This window comes from Plectropomus leopardus, chromosome 7, assembly GCF_008729295.1.
Source record: "Plectropomus leopardus isolate mb chromosome 7, YSFRI_Pleo_2.0, whole genome shotgun sequence".
Classification (NCBI taxonomy): Eukaryota; Metazoa; Chordata; class Actinopteri; order Perciformes; family Serranidae; genus Plectropomus; species Plectropomus leopardus.
This window is the reverse complement of record NC_056469.1, coordinates 4,231,891-4,248,013: the sequence shown is the minus strand read 5'-3', so window position 1 is coordinate 4,248,013 and position 16,123 is coordinate 4,231,891. Positions and strand designations below refer to the sequence as shown.

General features: G+C 38.2%; 1 protein-coding gene across 1 annotated transcript in view; it reads right to left on the bottom strand.

Annotated features, from left to right (window-relative positions):
• Positions 1 to 16,123, bottom strand: part of adgrb1a (adhesion G protein-coupled receptor B1a) — a 138,024-nt gene that overhangs the window by 66,344 nt on the left and 55,557 nt on the right. The window contains exons 14-16 of the mRNA XM_042490365.1: positions 4,522 to 4,597; positions 271 to 373; positions 131 to 174 (exon numbers count right to left, since the gene is read on the bottom strand). Coding sequence (XP_042346299.1) covers positions 131 to 174; positions 271 to 373; positions 4,522 to 4,597 — 223 coding nt within the window. The remainder of the gene's footprint in view (positions 1 to 130; positions 175 to 270; positions 374 to 4,521; positions 4,598 to 16,123) is intronic.

Sequence of the window (16,123 nt, the reverse complement as noted above, 5' to 3'; positions counted from 1 at the left end):
AAAAAAAAGCAATTTTAAAACAAAACAAAACAAACATCTTACAAGGAGTTGTTTCAATGCAGGTCCACACATAAGCAGGTAAAGGTGCAAACAACATCAGATTACAAATAAACAATATAGTGGATCTTACCTGTCACTCTCGTCCCAGGATATACAGGTCTGGTTGGTGGTGCCCTAATGATTGGGAAACGGAAATTAAAACCCAAACAAAAACATATGATCACCGTGCTCACAATACAGAGAATTTGCTTTCAGGCAAAAGTTACTCACGTTGTAGAGGTGAGAGAATTCAACCACAACTGGAGCAGAGAGGGAAGCAGGGGTGGGCTTGATTGTCACTGATAAAACCTTGGAGTTGAGGACTGTGCTGTTTCTGGAGAAGAAGAGTTAAACATTAGCGGGTAATCTGTGCAGAGCCATAGTACTACTTTGAGGTGAATGCCAGCATAATATCATGATATTATTTTAAAGCCATATTGCTCAGCCCTAAGTGTGGCTAAACATTTTCAATAGCAGATTGAGGAAAATTTGGATTGCAGACAACAACATCCACACATGTATAAAAGAAAACGTTCCACAAGTGGAATTTAAAAGGAGAGATTGACATTGCCTTTAAATTATTAAAGGCCACACACCTGTCACCAAATGCTAAAGTACTTTATTACATCCAATTTATGAGGTAGCAGTTCATGTCCTGTCTGCTTATTAATAAGCATCAAAATCACCTCAGCTGCTTATTCAACAATAAAATATGTAACAGATTACTGACTCATCAGCCACTGATGAGCTTGCCACAATTTTTGTGCTCCGCTCCAGAGCAAATAATCCTACCTGCCAAGTAAACCCTAAAGAGTTTAAGGATTTCTCCAGCATCTGAAGCAGCCCGCATTGTTTTTCAGTAGCTTATCTTATAACGTTTTTTGGGGGGGCATTCTATTTTACATTCTCCCTACCTGTTTAGTATGCATTGCAATTTCTGCTCTTCATAGGTACTATCAATCATGTGGAATGAGACAATCAGGAAAAAAGTGAATTGCTGCTGGAAGTACTGACACCCAAAGCTTCCAGTCGGCCAAACATGTTCAACAGCCCATGCTCCGTTTTCCAGTTCCTCACATCATCACTGAATCCTGTACGCACAATCGCCCTCTCTCCATTCCAAAACACAATCAGTCAACTTAAATGTTTGTGTCATATAGTCTCTTGCCTCAAACTCATCTCCTTTTTTCCTTGAGGGGGGGATCAAATGCAGAAAAGGAGAGAAGACAACGATGAAAAGGAGAGTCAAAAAAGGAGAATTGGAGCTGAGAAATGTGGAGAGCAGCCACAATTCAAAGATTCAGAAAAAAACATGTGGGCGGACTGAGTGAGTGAGTGAGGGTCCGCTTCATTCTCCTGCTTCCCCGTATTACCAGTTCATTATGTGCTTTTACCACATTATCATAATGGGGAGCTCCTCACCACCTTAACCACAGTCATAGATAACAGAATGTTACTCACAGAAGCGTGAATTACATCATGAACACACACACACACACACAATTACTGCAAGCCACATGTGCGCTGCTGTGTTAAAATGTATGTTAATCATCATGCGAGCAGCAACTTCCTCCGAGAAATCCCTTTACTCACGGAGATAAAAGTCATACATGAGGCCACCCACTGCTAGCGTGCTGCTGTTTCAGCATCAAATCCTTGTTTTTTCATTGAAGTGAGAACATTCACTGCAGCACTGATGTAAAATGCCCTGACTCTGCTGTGACGACCCATAACACTCAGCACAGTTTTATAGTAGGACAAGGAATATGGTTCAACAGTTACACAGCATCAGGGGCTATACTTCAGTGTCTAGCTAGTTTAATAAAGGATGTAGTACATGATCCAATATTTAATAACCCTTACATTCAATTAGCATGTGATCTTGGTGACAAAAACACCTTCAGTTCTAAACTACTGTAAAACTTCATATATAAGCCTAATCCCAACTAGACTCCCAGTCCCTTTTAGCCAGATGTAGCCCCACATTCTGACATTTAAAGGCCTGTCTCAATAAGAATAAGAAGGTTCTTTGAATGTATAAAACCAGGTTGTTGGCTACCTAGTGTAGGTAATGTTAGTTAGCCTCTTAGATCACATATACAAATATGCATGTATGTTTAAACTTTTGTCAATATGGACATATGTCTCACAATGTTAGCTTGGTAAGACTCTCCACAAATCAATGATTCGGTGAATTTTACTGAAACTGTGAGTTCAAAAGAAGACAGTATTTCAGGCATAGTAAACGGCAAACAAGTAACAGGCAAAAAAGGGATTTGTAGAAATTAAATTATTAAGATTTTTTTCAGTTGTTAAGAAGAAGTCATTTCTTGCTTTTTTAAAACTTTCTTGTTATTGTTTTTTGTTTGTCTTTTCCCTTATTATTAATATATCAAATATCAGCCTATTAAGGTCATCGATTTAAGCAAAGAAAAGCCTTGGCTATTGATTGAAGTTTTACAGTATTTGGATGTTTTTTTTTTCATCAAAAAGATCATTAAAGTTTTTCCTATTGGACTATTTGATGTTCATTTCTGCTTTTTTAAAGGGTTTTTTTGTCCATAGTGGTTTGATAATACTGTCCTTCAGTTGAAAGAGAAATTTTTCAATATTCACTTTATCTATTCAAGTGTGGGGTATAGTGTGTCAAAAAACAACTATTTTTTTTTCAAGTGTTCTCTGTGTTTATAGAGGGCTGCTTAAAAATGCTGTACTTCTTCAAATTGGTGACATTACAAGTATGATACACAGAAAAACAACATGCTATTTTGGCTTGTATTTCTAATCTCAAATGCTGGGTATCTGGAGTGTGCTCTACATGCATCCAAAAACTTTCCTCTTGTCTTGCATTGCAAACTAGCTGCATGTCCAACAGTGAAAATGACGCAATTAACGATGAGTGCAGACCACGAATTTTTACCAGGATAATATTTTTTTACAGTGCACTGACCAACTCAGTAACACACTAGAAAAAGAGAGTGTGTATCTGCGTTACTGTGTGTGAAAGTTTGGGACAGAGGTGTAATGGAGACTACGGTTGGACTGTGGTGGTGATACACAGCTTCCAGGCACTGTGCAGTAAGGCATGTTGATTGGTGATAACTCTGCAGTATTATTAGATTTCTGACATTTTTCTCTGTTCTGGTTGAGCAGTGAAGTAAGTTATATCAGAAGCCTTTACTTTTGTGAACAAACCCAGCAGGTTTGGGGAGTATTTGGGGGTTGAGCTTCAGGAGCTCTGATGCAATGTGTCCGTGTACATGTAAGTGCTGTGAAAAGGGCTGTGCAAGAAGGAAAACTAAGAATCCATTGCTTCAGTTGATTGCATATATTATCACTGATTGATTATGCACTTAAAACATGGAAAATTTCTCCTTTAAGTGTCAAGAAATTCTTAGCTGCCCAATAGCTCAGTATACAACCTTAAATAATCAAACAGCTGATTCCACCCTATAATAAAACTTGTTATTTTAACTATAACAACTTCACAAGCTCAAGTAAATACGCCGAAATTTCAAGTGAACTTAATGATTAAATATGAAGTAAGCATAAATTAAGATTTATAGTTATATTCATTCACTTATTTTCCTAATATAAGTTAAATCAATGTTTTCAGATTTTACAGTGTGACTGAACTTCCCATAACAAGCAGACTGAGTTTACAAAAGTAGCAAGCTAGTGTGCAGGAAAATATTTGTGTGTGGGCAGCAGTTCAGTTCCAACAGTCTTGGATCTATTTGTATCGGCAGAGCCAAATATAATTTTGAATGAACAATCAAATCCTAATCTGTTGTCGCTTATTCGTGTTAACTAATAAATGACACTTGTGGAACTGTTGTATAAAAGCATAAACACACAAGAGGGAGTGCTGTTTTACAATCACAGATGTACGTATTTCGGCCATTGGCACGAGGTTGCAAGGTTTTTCAAATTTATTTTTTTGGCGCACCAAAAAGCACCTCAAGCCAAGTTCCATCTAGTTTCATCATACTGGAGAGAAGGCAGACATCTCTATTTCTGATACCTCCAAGACTTGCGACCAAAACAATCTAGATTGCTAATTTTACCAAGGGCAAGAGGAAAGTATGTGTTTGTGATCATAGGGTGAACAGTCACTATACAAGGTAGATTTATTGTCATTTTTCTTAAACATGGTTTAAGAAGAAATTAAATTAAAGATGACATTAATATGTTATAATCTCAAAGCTTTAGAATACATTTTGCAATAGTCTTTTAAACCTTCTATTGTACTAATAATGGCCATTCTGCTGCACTCCCATAAAGTTTTCCTCATAGCATGCCCTGTGCTCTGGTGCCCTCAACCAAAATATGTTTGGTTACATTTGTGATCCCTGGCTTCTGTGTCTGCATACATCCCTCTAAAATCTCTAATGGCGTTTGATGACCAGAGGCAAACCTGGTTAACAATCAACAAAGCTTCTAATCACTCAGCTGCATTTATAAAACAGTCAGCAGTCTTACCTCTGCAGATTCAGAATGCTGCCCAGGTTTCTGTACAAGACGATGCCAGTTACAAACGTTGAAGACTCGTCTGCATCTGTAACGAGTAAAGAAACACACACACAGAGAGCAGGGAGGTCAAAGTCAAATAAGGCAGGAGTGTTCAGGAAAATGTTCGGAGAAAGTGAATGGTTCAGTCTCTGTTAATACAGTGACCTGCTATAGAGGAGAATGCAGGTCAGCCATGCTGCCTGCACTCCTCCAGCCCCCAAGAGCTCTTTACACTGGAGCTGGCCTACATGACTAGTCAGCTATAAACGCTGTCTCTTTACAGTCTCACACACTCACACATGCACACATACACACACATACACACACACACACACACACACACACACACACACACACACACACACATACATGCATGCACAACCGACACTGCAAATTTCCATAATCTCCACAGTGACAGATAGCAGCACAGCCTGACACTGTCCTCACCCCTAAAAAACAAACAAAAGTAAAATAAATAAATAAATAATAAAATGACAACTTTTCACTTCAGCAGTGGAGCAGTTAAGAAACTCTGCCTTGGCTGTAAAATCTTTGAGCATTGAAACAGAAGTGCTTGTCAAACTATGGTCCAACAGTCCTGTAGGCTTCCTGTCCTAAAATAAGGACTATTATCAAGTCATACTGTATATCATAGTTCATATCGTGTCACGTGCTGTGTATAACTGCAGAAATAGGTTCACTATTTTCAGTTACAATGACCACAAATTTGAATTCTTCCTATACGGGCCCCTGAAACTAAATCAGATAAACTGGGGACACTGTCTCTAACATGTGTTTGAGGATCACTGTATGCATGTAGCCAGCATTCACATGTGAGGCCCACATGGGTTATGCTATGGCTACCTGGGTACCAAATGGTTATGAACCCAAAATGGGCATTTTATCTGTGGCCCACTTGGGTAATCCCTACTTTTGGGCAAATGACATGGAACCACTGGACAATCCCATGTAGGGCCCATTTTTCAGCCCTACCCACATGGACTCCACATACAAATGATATAGTGACACCCTCAAGCATAAGGAATCCTTCATTATAACTTTCTGAAATTTGGAGTAACATCACTTTTATTGTGCTGCTTTCAAACACCTTTCACAAGCATTTAAACTTTTAAACCCTAAACAAAATGGCGCATTTTTTTTTTTCGAAAACACGGGGGAAAACAGACAATGAGCAGTTTCTTAAAAACAGTTCTACCAATTGCAAGACATGTGTAGATTTAGAAAATTAGTTCTAAAAATATAGTGAAAACTGTTTAGGAGAAAAAAAGAAAAAAGCTATAGTGAAACTATTTAGAATTGTTATAATTGCATATTTAAAATTATGTTACAGAATTATATACATATATAATAGAATTATATATATAGGTAATTATCTTTTTGTTACTTTTTTAACTTAAAAATATGGTAATTTTCTTGCACTTTTCATTAATGTCTTGCAAATTTTTTTGTGGATCATTTCTTCTTTTGTTGTTTACTGCCAACAATTTAGGTTTAAAAGGGTTAATATAGTTGCAATCCTTTCAAATTCACTCCTGGTTGATTTGGTGATTACTGGTGGTTTAACAGGCTTTTTTTTTACAATACAGGTGCCAGAATTCCAGGGATCACATTCAATGCCAACAGTTCATTATGTAAGTGCAGTATCTGACCAGATGTCTTCCCTTCTGAGTTATGATTCTTGTTTTTTTTTTTTAATGGCCAGAAAGCATTTTTTTCCAGTCTTTTTTCACAGTGAAGTTGAACTTTGAATTTTTGAACTTTAAATGTCATCACTGTAATTTTAGCCCATTACACATTATAAGCAAATTCATTCTTGAGTTATGGCCAAAAACGTGTTTTGTGAGGTCACTGTGACCTTCGCATGCCAAATTCTAATCAGTTCATCCTTGAGTTCAAGTGGACGTTTGAGTGAATTCCTCCAAGGCATTCTTGACGGACAGAAGGAGAGACAGACGGACAGACAGACAACCTGAAAACATAATGCCTCTGGCCATCGCTGTCGCCAACATAGAAAACTAACAAACAAATAATCAAAAAACTCTGGTATACCAGATGAAACTCTGATGCGTAACACATTGCTGCATGGCCACAACAGTTCCCACAGTCACTTTCATCATCTGCTCATGTATGAGTGAGCCAAAAATATGTTTGTAGTGAGCATACACGCTGACAAACATGGGATTACATACATTTTTATGCAGATACTCAATGCTGTACAAACAATAGTCACCATGGTATAAGCCTCCACTGTTTGCATCTGTTTTGGAGTTTATCCAGCCTTTTTCCTCTACCTCTCTATACAAAGGGAACTTGTGAAATACTGCATTGGCAGTAATATGAATGTAATTCCTATGGTGCTAAGCTAGAATCACACATGTATCAACTGCTAGAGGCAGCAAACAGCTTGAGTGGCAACTCCACTGCAACAGAGGGGCAACTTACATGTTAGTTTACAGTGGAGCCACACAATCTGTGACCTGAGTGGATTGATATTGTCATGTTTGTTTTGATACAGAATAAAGAGGGCAATCAACTGCTGGAAACGATGGTTTATGAACAAATACAGTGATTTTTTAAAATTGTTTTGTTATTTTTAAGAAAATAATTTAACCACAGATTTTCAGCATGTTTATCACGAGGGTCCAACAAATGATCTGAAAATTTATTTTGAAAAACTTGATTTACTTATTATATATCTTTGATTATATAACTATTATCATTACATATTTAAATTTATCTTAAAGAAAAAAATGTATATATAGACATTTAATTTTAAGCACTTTTCAGGTAGTTTTCTTGTCATTTTTTACTAATGTCTTGCTAATTTTTGGGCCATGTCTTGTTAAGTTGCATATCGGCTTCTCATGTTTTTGAAAGAAATCAAACCCTTTAGCTCAGGTTTCAGAGTGTTAAATATAAACCACAGCTACAGCAAGATTGCTGTTTTTTGCCTTGGATTTTAAAGGATATATTAGTTTTATAGTATGATGTAATTCTTACTTTTGCAGACCCCGGAAAGAGAAGTTGCTACCCTGCTAGAGGCTGATGGGAATTGAAATAAATAAATAAATAAAAATACCACATGGTAGCACTGACCTTGTGATTAAAATAGCCTGACAACTGTTTTCTTCTGCATCATGTCGGGTGCATACATGCATTATTTCCTGTGATTCCATTTAAATCTTAAATCTTTTGGAAACTTCATCAATAACAACAAAAAATAATACAGGGAGAGGCAATTAGAGGATGCAAATAAAATGGATGGCTACATCTATCATCTAATCTAATCATCTGTTAGCTGTTATTGATCTGTGCGTCTCTACATGTGGCCGCAGCTCTTTGTGGGTGAGCTCCCCCTGCTGCAATTAAGGGACAACAGAGTAGTGCCAGCATCGGAAGAAATTTGTCAAAACTTGACTGCTGGACTACATGAAGGCACAGGCAGCCCTGGGGCGAGGAGAAGCCCCCTCTCTTTCCGGCTGCAGTGTCAAAGGCGAAAAAAACACAACTCCATCTGCCGGGCCATCTGAAGACATCCAGCGCTTCTGCTCCAGCACACTACATGGGAGCCCGAGAGCACGGAGCAGTGTGCCAGGCAGCAGGCAGAGGCTGTAGCTCCCAGGCAACAGCTGAGCTCCCATGGGCATCAGGGGGGAACCGAGCAAGATGTGTGTGTGTGTGTATGAGTGTGTGGAGGATGAAGTATTATGTGTCCTGCTCATCCACTCTTTGGCTGGCCCTTTCAATATGCTCAGCCAGATTGTCTGTGCCCAACAAGAACAAGCCTGGAGGGACTTTAACCAGTGATTCAATAAGTTATGTGTCTGTGTGTGAGAACTCAAACAGCTCATAGCCAACTTTCTGTCCATATATGTTTGTCAGTGTACGTTCTGAATGTTTGTTGTGTGAAGACGCACATGCATGTAATTGTGCATATGTCTATTTTCTCACATGGCTTCACATGTGCAATGAACAGGCAAACTTTAAAACACGAGCATCAAACACATTTTACGGCTCAGTCTAAGTCCTACTGCAACACACTTCCATTTTCAAGCCATACTTGGGGCTCTTCTCAACCAGTTAGTGGTGAGAGGAAGTGGACTAGAAAAACCTCTAAAAGCGAGTGTGCACTTGTGCTTACCTAATATACTCCATTACTTCCTAACAGTAACACACATGGCGAGACCGGAGCAAACATCATACAAATTTAACTTGTGTCTTGCTCCTCTGTCAGAGATTATTTTGATCATGAACTTTCACCTTGTTTTGCTCACACTGCCTCTTAAAGCGATAGTTTAGATTTTTTGAAGTCAAGTTGTATGAAGTACTTATCCATATACAGAGTTTTACATAGAGTAGATGTCAGTTGGCAAGTCCCAGTTCATAGAGGCAGGATAGGGTCCAACAACAAAACACATTTAAGCCACAAAAAAAAAAGAAAAAAGTTGCTCCCAAAAAATCAAGTGGCTAAAATTTTGGCAAGATTGTGTATTTTTGTTTAATCTTAGAATTTCCAGCGTAGCTCCTTCAGTAAGTCTAAAATACACTGTGGAGACTAAATTGTTACATTCATACTCTTAAGTGCAAAAATGTGCAGCTGACACCCATTCAAACTGCAATGTCTGATCCCACAGCCATCGAAGCATAACAGCATGCATTCTATTTTTTCTGGGTGTCACTCTGGGCTTTTCCCTTGGAATATGTTTTTTTTTTTTTTTTTCACCAATCAACATATCCCAGGCTGTGATGATTAAAAAAATCAACTTAGCATGTAGTATATGGAAAATAATATTTATCTTTGTTGTATTTATGATTATCATAATTACATATTTAACATTGTTACAAGTAAGTGTAACATGTAACAATAATTGTATTTTAAGTACTTTTTTCCCCAGGTCATTTCTTTTTTGTGTGTTTATTTGTTTTGTTGTCATTATCTAAAAATTATTTTCAGGTAAATTTCTTTTACGTTTCTACTGATTTCATGCAGAAGTTTAGATAATTTCTTCTGTCATTGCTCATTGCCCTCCTCTCATGTAAAGGAATCAAGCTATTTTACTTAGGTTTCAAAGGGTTAAACAACAACAGAATGTGAGGTGGAAACTGCAGGGAAGCAGCACATGAAATCACACAGCAGCTGTGGGAGCAAGGTGCCTGTTGGCTTCCTCAGTGGCGGCTGCTTTTTTGCTTACTGAAGACCGTACGAGTAGGACAGAGTCCCACAGTTTAGCTGTTAGCCTCTTAAAAGTTCCCTGTTGAGTTCTTGACCTGTAGTAGCACTATGAAGCTGTTTTTCTATGAGTAGGTCTGTGATTCACTGTCCTATAGTCTCACACTGTTCCACTGATCAACAGGTGGCTGTAACACGGTACGATCTGCTGCAATGCACCAATAAAGGCAGTGAAGACAGAGACTGCTAGCAAGTAAACATGGATGTAAACAATGCTGCAAAAATTGGCCTCCCTTACAAACATGGGCTGTACAAATGCTTTCTGAGGAAGAAAATGTATCTCACATGTCAAAGATACACACTGTCTGTTTTGGTGAGTTACACTGAATGCAAACACAACTCATATTTGTTTGTGGTGTGATGCTTAAAAGACGACAGAATGAATTTGAGTCTTGAGATCAGTCTGAGCTGAACACATGGATAAACACTGACTGCAGAGATTCAAATTAAGTATCCTTCAGTAGCACAACTTAACATGACATTTAAGCCTGTTACAGATCAATTGAGAAAAAGGAAAGAAAGAATGAAATAAACACCTCACCAGAGGACATATCAGTTGTTTTTTGCATGCAGTTTAATCTTTTGAAACCTGAGAATTGGCCTGATGTTTTTTTCTTTTTTCAAAGAAGTGAAAAAAGCAATAAACAAACTATGCAGAAATCACCCAACAACGAGTAAAAAGCACAGGAAAAATACCTAAAAATATTAGACAAAAAAAGCAAAAAAAAAAAAAAAAAACAAGGACATGAACAATAAACATGAGGACATGCATGAAAAATAACAAATAAAAGCGAAAATAACAAATATAATTTTGGGGATATTTTTCCCTCACATTTAAAAAATAATTTTCCTAATCTACAAACTTCTTGCCATTTGCAGAATAGTTATTTCTTTCTTTCTTTCTGTTTTTTTTTCACACATTTTTAAAAGAAATCAAGCCAATTTGCTAAGGGTTCAGAACGTTACAGCTGGGGTAGGCAGTTGTTGGACAAAAATCCCATAATAAACATTGAGCATATTGGTATTTGAGTGGACTTAACAGATACTGAACCTCCTCTCGGCTCTACTTCTCAGATTTAAGAAAATCTAGCCCCTTACAGGAGACTTTGACCATTCGCAGGTCATTTCAAAGAGAGAGCATTCCTATTGGTTGTTCTACAAATGCAGATACACATGCACATCTCTTCAGCAAGAGCCTGATTCAATGGCGGAGAATCCTGCGGAGATAATGCTATTCCAGCAATGGGAACAACCTTCTACATTGCAAAGCAACCCAAGAAAGGAAGACAGACTGATCAAAAAATGTCAAATTAAGGAGAATTTAGTGTAATCTAGTGATGAGGATTTCAGATTGCAACCAGCTGAAACTTCTCCTGGTTGGAATTCCTTCAGTGTTCATTGTTTGGGTGATTTAAACCAGTAAAAACATTGAAGTAAGTAGTTTGACATAACAAATCAGCTTTTCTCAGACACTGTGCGGCATATCAAACACAGGCAGCTGGATCAGCACCTGCTTATGTCCGCCCAACCTTTTGCTTAGAGAACTTAGGTTGCAAATGTTCAGCAGGTTTTTAACAGGAGTTTAAAATTCTCAGGTCTCTATTCACTACATTCTTCCTAATGTGGCTCATAGCAAATAAATCAAGGGCCCTGCAGCATTAACTTTTTGTTATCTTGAAAATACAGCTTTTATTTGCACTTTAAATAAAATTGCAAGTAACTAATTCAGTTGAACCTGCTTAATTTATTTCTTTCTTTCAGTTTAATTGTACATGTTTGCATGAAGCAATATGCTTTGAAGGCAAAGAACAGAGAGAAATGTGTTTCATTTAATTTCCAGAAGCATTAAACAAAACACATTTCTCTCTGTTCTTAGCCTTCAAAGCATATTGCTTGATTTTCTTTTTTTTTTATTTTAGAAAAAGGCTTATTCCATAACATTTCTTGAGATGTGAGGAGGCAGCGATCAATCAGTGTAAACAAGGCATCAGAGAGCCGTTTTAATCCATGTAAGCAAGTCCAAGCTGTGTGCATAAAGAGGGCTGGCTGCTGGTGTGACATTGCCCCCGTGGAGACACATCTCCCAGCTGGGGAGGAAATTGTCTCTAATTGCTCCTGATTGGCTCCTGTTGACTCCTGATTAGGAGTGACGGCCTCATTAGCATGCTAGCCGTACAGGGCTGTCTTTAATGGTCGAAAACATCCAAACTGACAAATAACCCCACTGCTACTGAAAAGTGTGTACCTGGCACCTGGCTGTACACGGGTAGGCGAGCTCAGCTGCTGTTTTTTCTAATCATTCACAACTGGGGATACAAAAAGGAAACACCACGAAAACACTCCCCACTCACCAACGTGAATAGCAATATTAAACTTAAAAACAAAACTTAAGATCATTTCCAGTGCTAATGATTTTAAATATGTACCACTGATAGTTTGTAATCACACTTGACACTGTGCTTCCATTGGGTACTGAGCAACACACCTAGGTATCAAACAACTATTGATTTATTATGATGTTTAGATATGATATTATTATTTTTTTTTACTGTTTCAACCCATTGTACTCCAAAAATCCGAACAAAAGGCCCCAAAATGCTTCGGAAAATACAGTACATTACTTACTTTCTGTGTACTTCTATAGTACTTTACTAGTGAGGACTTGACAGACAATTTAGATTTTACTACTAAAATATAATAATTAAATATGATGCATATTCCTTCCTTAAATCACCAGCATAACATTAGACTGGAAAGCTCCACCTTAAACAGATGTTAAATAAATGTAGGCTGTAGGCTTCCTTCCTTTTTACATATCCCCAGTAATTATGTGACAGTAATTCCTATATAACCAACATATTTCGGAAGACTGCAATCATGTGATTAATGAACTCACTGTAATTAAGAAAAAAGTGGTCCTAAGTGGTCCAAGTAAAAGGCAATTACAAATTCCTAAGCAAAAGCCCAGAATGAGACCCAGAAATAATACAATGCATATTTTTATGCTTTGATGGCTGTTGGATCAAAAATTGCAGTTTGAATGGGTTTCAATGGGTGCATTTTGTGCACCTAGCAGTACGAATGTAACAATTTAGTTTCCAAAGTGTATTTTAGACTTATTGTAGGAGCTGAGCTGGAAATTCCAAGATTAAACAAAAATACACAATCCTGCTGTATGCATGAACACATACAAAAAAATATCAAAAAATGAAGAATGAAAACTGCTTAAAATGCGCCAAACAGTCCCCAACGGTTAAATTAGATGAGATATTTTGCTGGTGGTAAAATTATTATTGTCACAAGTCAGTATGGCAAAAAGAAAAGAAACACATCAAAGATTGCGTCTTGCGGTCAAAGACATTATACACTCGGCATGCTCTCTGCAGACCCCTGAAGCCCTGAAGAGGCAGCTGAGCCTGAAGGCAAAGCTCTCGATTCACCGATTAATCTATATTTCAACCCTCACCTTTGGTCACAAGCTTTTTGGAAGTGATCGGAATTCAACCATGAATACAAACAGCTGAAATGAGTTTCTTTTGCAGGGCGGCTAGACTCACCCTAGAGGCACCCCCGGGCATCCGGAAAGGATGCCTCTTGCTCAACTCCCTTAGGAGGTGCTCTGGGCACCTGGGAGGAGGCCACAGGGCAGACCCAGGACACTCAGGAGAGATTACAGTGTATATTCTGTCTGAACTGGGAGCATGTTGGAATCCCCCAGGAGTAACTGATGGATGTTGCTGGGGAGAAAAACCTCTGGCCTTTCCCGCTTAACCTGCTGCCACTGCTTCCACAGTGATTGTGTTGAGTATTGATTGATTGATAATCATCAAAAATTGAATTACTGACCCCATGACATCTGGATTGACATCACTTTCTTGTGCTGCTTTCATATGCCTCTCACAAATGTTTAAACCTTTGAACCCTGAGAAAATTGGTTCAAATTCTTCCACATCTATGGGAAAAAGGACACTAAGCAACTTGGTGAGACGTGTTCAAAAAATTGCAAAATATTAGTGGATTAAGAAACATATTTTTAAAAGAAAAAAGGACAGGGCGCCTGGTGGCTCAGTGGATAGAGCGGTGCCCCATGTATAGAGGCTGTGTCCTCACCGCAGCGGCCGCAGGCTCAAATCCAGCCTCAGCCCTTTCCAGCATGTCTCCCCCTCTCTCTCTCCCCCTTTCATGCTCACACTGTCCTGTCAATTAAATGCAACAAAAGCCCCCAAAAATAGTCTTTAAAAAACAAAAAGAGCAAAGGACAAATGTATAGCAAACTTTACACAATTATCATAATTACATATTTATACTAATTACATAGTCAATGCTTTTTCAGGTAATTTTTAAACTTCCTTTTTCTTTTTATTAATTTTCAAGTAATTTTCTTCTTTTTAACTTTTTTTTAATTATAAATACATAGATTTCGAACATTACAGATGCCAATCAGCTGTTATTAGGAACCGAAGTCTAAAAAAGCAACAACAGAGGATGACATGAAATGGAAGAAAGCAGTAAATCCTCATATGTGACATTATTTGTCAACATATGTGACAACAATTCCAGACACTCCTTCTTGTTTGTGCATTCTCAGTCTGTCGCCGCTGTTAGACCACAGATTTGTATAATTCCCTTTTGTCCGTAAGCAACAAATAAGTATGGAAATGCTCCTGTTTGCAATTCAGCACCATCAAATTGTTAAGGCAGATGGGCTTTGTATTAACATTTTATGAAACTAATTCTGGCCTTATTGAAGGCAACATGCCTTTTTTGTTGTACAGCTGCTGAACAGTGGGTGATGAGAAATGATTTTGTTATTCTCCTGCGTGTTTTATTTTCAACATTAAATACAAGCATCTCTGCGTGCATTTGTCTGCGCGGGGCGCTTTGCTTTGCAGATTAATGGCAGTAAACACTGTTGCATAAATCAACTCCTGTCCCATATTTCTGCTGTTCTTGTCTTGACGGCCCCCTCCCAACCAAACACACGCGGACGCATTCTTGAATTCAGAAACAGAAGGCAGAAGGCCTGCTGTAATCAGTATTTGGGGAACATGTTTTGCTCTCAAATGACACATTTATAAATCATCCAAGAAACTCGCTATTTAGTCAAAAATTACATAAATACCCACAGAAGAACCACACTGTCACTCTATTCTGGTTAACTAGCACAATGACTAGTGTTGACATCAAACGACAAACTGCGAGGCTAAAAAATTAAGCTGCAGTTCCTCTAATGGCCACTTGAGGCTTGCTCCAAAAGGGAGTGCATCCCCGTAGACCCCCATGATAAAATGCCCAGTTTTACAGCAAAAATAAACATGTTAACAGTCTGATATAAAAAAAACAAAAACTTTTTTGATCTCTATAGCTTGTTTCAACATTCATGACAACTGTATGGCGTGAACTTTTATAAAACTCACCCTTTTTAGTGTTTTTAAGGCATAATGTTATGCATAACATTAGGCAATAGACCTTTTGGTCCCAAAGACTGTGAGTGCAGTTCACTGACAAGTTTGTAGGGTAAGGATCTATGGCGTAACCCCAGACTCACAAGAGTATAGTCATAGTTGTTGCTATTTCAGTGTGTTTTCAGCTCATTAAGGTCACATGTAAAGTTCTAGTCCAACACGTTCCCATCTCAAGTCATCACATATTACTGCTTTGTAAGTTCATGTCTACATATTACGCTCTGGGTATCCTCCTTTTCTCAACAAAAGCACGTAGTTAGGTTTAGGAGAAAACATCATAGTTTGGCTCTATATTCATAAAGGAAGTGAACATTCCTGGGTGAAAGTCCAGGGTTTGTTGGATCCATCCACCACCCCTCCCACCCACCCACCCTAATAGGGACCCTTGTGCCTCTTATAGCATTTCGTTACTGGCAGGGTTTCAACATTACTCCGCCCAATGACCTATTGTGCAGCCGTGACAGGTTCTGTCTGGTGGGCAGATGGCGTATCGTAACACCACGAAAGGTGGCTTTTAGCATCTGTATCCTACGCTGTAATCATTGATAAAGCAGCGGAATTTCACAACTTCAGAATGGAAATGAGCTGTCATCCAAAAAAGTCTTGCTCAGTGCTTGTTTGTACTAAAAGACCCTGTAAGGAGTTGAAAGTTCAGTTTATCTGATAAGTCAATTTTGTTCTAATTGTTTTAAGCCTGTTTTTTGCTAGAAAATAATTTGTATTATAGGATTATCACTGTGAAAAATAGACCATAAATGCATCGATCCAACCAAGCTAGATAGGATGAACACCACCTTTTGGTCCAAGTACGGTCACTTTTGGCTGCAAAGATGGCGACAGCCAAAATGACAAACTC